Source organism: Corvus kubaryi, unplaced genomic scaffold (genome assembly GCF_017639235.1).
Source record: "Corvus kubaryi isolate FWS band 111438036 unplaced genomic scaffold, C.kubaryi_AGA036_p1.0 36926, whole genome shotgun sequence".
Taxonomy (NCBI): Eukaryota; Metazoa; Chordata; class Aves; order Passeriformes; family Corvidae; genus Corvus; species Corvus kubaryi.
Genome location: NW_024580983.1, coordinates 40,006 through 42,916, shown reverse-complemented (window position 1 = coordinate 42,916; position 2,911 = coordinate 40,006). Strand labels below are relative to the sequence as shown.

At 60.9% G+C, this 2,911-nt stretch overlaps 1 protein-coding gene across 2 annotated transcripts in view; it reads right to left on the bottom strand.

The window, feature by feature from the left end:
• The window catches only part of LOC121660780 (sialoadhesin-like), a 22,182-nt gene that overhangs the window by 6,587 nt on the left and 12,684 nt on the right, over positions 1-2,911 (bottom strand). For both annotated transcript variants that reach the window (XM_042020238.1, XM_042020239.1), the window contains exons 9-12: positions 2,530-2,832; positions 1,912-2,166; positions 1,099-1,392; positions 451-705 (exon numbers count right to left, since the gene is read on the bottom strand). In XM_042020238.1, coding sequence (XP_041876172.1) covers positions 451-705; positions 1,099-1,392; positions 1,912-2,166; positions 2,530-2,832 — 1,107 coding nt within the window. The remainder of the gene's footprint in view (positions 1-450; positions 706-1,098; positions 1,393-1,911; positions 2,167-2,529; positions 2,833-2,911) is intronic.

Here is a 2,911-nt window from a genome sequence, read left to right as displayed (position 1 = left end):
ACCATCCCATCAGCTCCATCCCATCAGCTCCATCCCATTGGCACCATTCCAGTGGTACCATCCTATCCCAGCACCATCCCATCGGCACCATTCCACCAGCCTCATCCCATCCCAGCACCATCCCATGGGTACCATCCCAGCCCAGCACCATCCCATCCTGGCACCATCCCATCCCAGCACTATTCCATTGTTATCATGCCATCTGAAGCATCCCACCAGTGCCATCCCACTGGCACCATCCACTGGCACCATCCCATCACACAGCATCCCACCATCCCATCCCATCCCATCCCATCCCATCCCATCCCATTCCATCCCATCCCATCCCCATCCCATCTCATCCCATCCCACCCCACCCCATCCCATCCCATGGATCCCATCCCATCCCATCCCATCCCATCCCATCCCACCTAATTCCCCCTCTTGGATTCCCTTGCGGGTCCCACTCACACCAGACTTGCAGGGTGACAGCGGGGGACGCGCTGGTCCCTGCAGGGCCCCGGGCCCGGCAGTGGTAGAGCCCGGTGGCAGCGCTGGTGACACGGGACAGCACCAGGACACTGTCAGGGCCCTCCTGGAGCCACTTGCTGTCCTTGTACCAGGAGTAGACGGTGTCACCCGGTGGCTCTCCGGCCACCTGGCACGTCAGGGACACGTTGTCACCTTCCAGCACCTCCGAGGATGGCGAGATCAGGACTCGGGTGGCTGGAGCAGGGACAGTGCCAGCTCAGAGGGGACAGGGCAGAGCTCGGCACTGCCAGTGTCCCCTCATCACTTCCATAATCTGGGGATGGGATATTCCCTCTCTGTCCAAGGATTTGGGGCAGCTCCGAGGTGACACTGGTGCTCCCTGTCCCCCTTAGAGTGTCCCCAACTCCTTCTGGAGATGCCCAGGGCTGAGGTGTTGGAATACGGGCAGGGAATGGCACTGGGAGGGATCTGGTGGCACTGGGTGGGATCTGGTGATACTGGGAGGGATCTGGTGGCACTGGGTGGGATCTGGTGGTACTGGGAGGGATCTGGTGGCACTGGGAGTGCAGACACGTGGTCATTCCCATGGGATGGGCTGCTCCCATCCCTGAATCCCGCGCTCCCCACCTTGCACGCGCAGGTACAGCCGCCGCTCCGCGGAGCCGTGCGCGTTGGTGGCCAGGCACCGGTAGCTGCCATCGTCCGCCGGCGTCACCTCCCGGATCTCCACCCGCAGCGAGTTGGGGACAGTGGAGACGGTGACCCGTGGGCTGCTCCCACCAGCGCTGGTGGCCACTGGCTCCTGGTCCCGGAGCAGGGCCAGCTGGGCTGGGGGGTTGCTGGCCACGGAGCACTGGAAGATGGCCAGGGAGCCCTGCTCGGCCTCCAGGAATGCCTTCAGGAGAGGGTCCCGAGGGGGGTCTGAGGGGAGGGAATGGGGTGAGAGGCCGGGAATGCCGGTGGGAGAGAGGTCCTGGGGAGCGGTCGCTGCTCTGGGGTTCTGGGAGGGGATGGGAGGGAAGGGAAAGGGGAAGGGGAAGGGAAAGGGAAAGGGGGAAAGGGAAAAAGGGGAAAAGGGAAGGGGAGAGAAGAGAAGAGAAGAGAAGAGAAGAGAAGAGAAGAGAAGAGAAGAGACGAGAAGAGAAGAGAAGAGAGAAAAGAAGAGAAGAGAGAAAAGGGAAAGGAAAAGGGAAAGGAAAGAGGAAGGGGAAAAGGGGAAAAGGGGAAATGGGGAAATGAGGAAATGGGGAAATAGGGAAAGGGGAAATGGGGAAATGGGGAAATAGGGAAGGGAAATGGTAAAAAGGAAGGGGAAAGTGAAAAAGGGAAAAAGGAAAAAGGGAAAAAAGGGAAGGCAAAGGGAAAGAAAAAGAGGAAAGGGAAAAGAGGAAGAGAAGGGAAAGGGAAAGGGAAAGGGAAAGGGAAAGGGAAGGTACTCACACAGCACATCCAGGAGGACACCGGGAGAGCTCCGGCTGCCGCCCGCGGTGCTGGCCCGGCACCGGTAGAGCCCGGCGTCCCTGCTGGCCACCGGCCGCAGCACCAGCGAGGTGGCCGAGCCCTCAGCAATCTGCTGCCCGTTGTGGTACCAGGTGACGTTGGGGACAGCCGGGGAGCCACTGCTCAGGTGACAGGTGAGGGTGGCATTGTCACCCTCCAGCACGGTGGGGGACGGGGACACGGTGACATTGGCGGCTGCAGGCAGGAGGAAACGGGGTGTGGTGTCAACGCTGGGGTGACAACCCCCAAAGGCACCAAAGGACATCGTGGCTCCTCCAGAGGGCAAAGTCCAGCTGTTCCCATGGTGCCATGGTGGGGACAGCTCTGAGCCTGGCAGTGCCACCAGCCCAGGGACATCCCAGGGACAGCCCAGGTCCCATGGAGGACTCTCCGTGTCTGGATTTCAGGGACATGTGGTATTTCCATGGGACGTTGCTGCTCCTCCTTTCACCATCTCCTGAGCTTGTCCCCTTCCCCAGCATTCCTTTCCCACGCTCCCCCCTCCCAGAACATTCCCAGATGCCACAATTCTGTCCCCTGTCCCCTGTCCCCACTCACTGTCAGCCTGGAAATCCACGGTGGCGCTGGCGCTTCCTTGGGAATTCCCAGCCTGGCACATATAAGTCCCCTCATCCTCCACCACCACATCCCTGATTTCCACCTTCAGGCTGTTGTAGGACCTGGTGACGTGGACCCTGGGGTTGGTGGCTTGGGGACAGCCCCGGGTGCAGGCGATGACATTGTCCCCTCTCCGTAGGGTGAGGTTGGACTCGGGATCGCTCTCCACGGAGCACTGGATGATGCCCAGGTGCCCGCCCTGGCTCTGCAGGAATGAGCTCAGCGCTGGCTGCCTCGGGGGGTCTGTGGGGGAAAACTGGATCCATGAGGTTGGGAAAACTCCCGAAATTCAAGGGATCAGCGCTTCCAGTGCTGCCTGAGC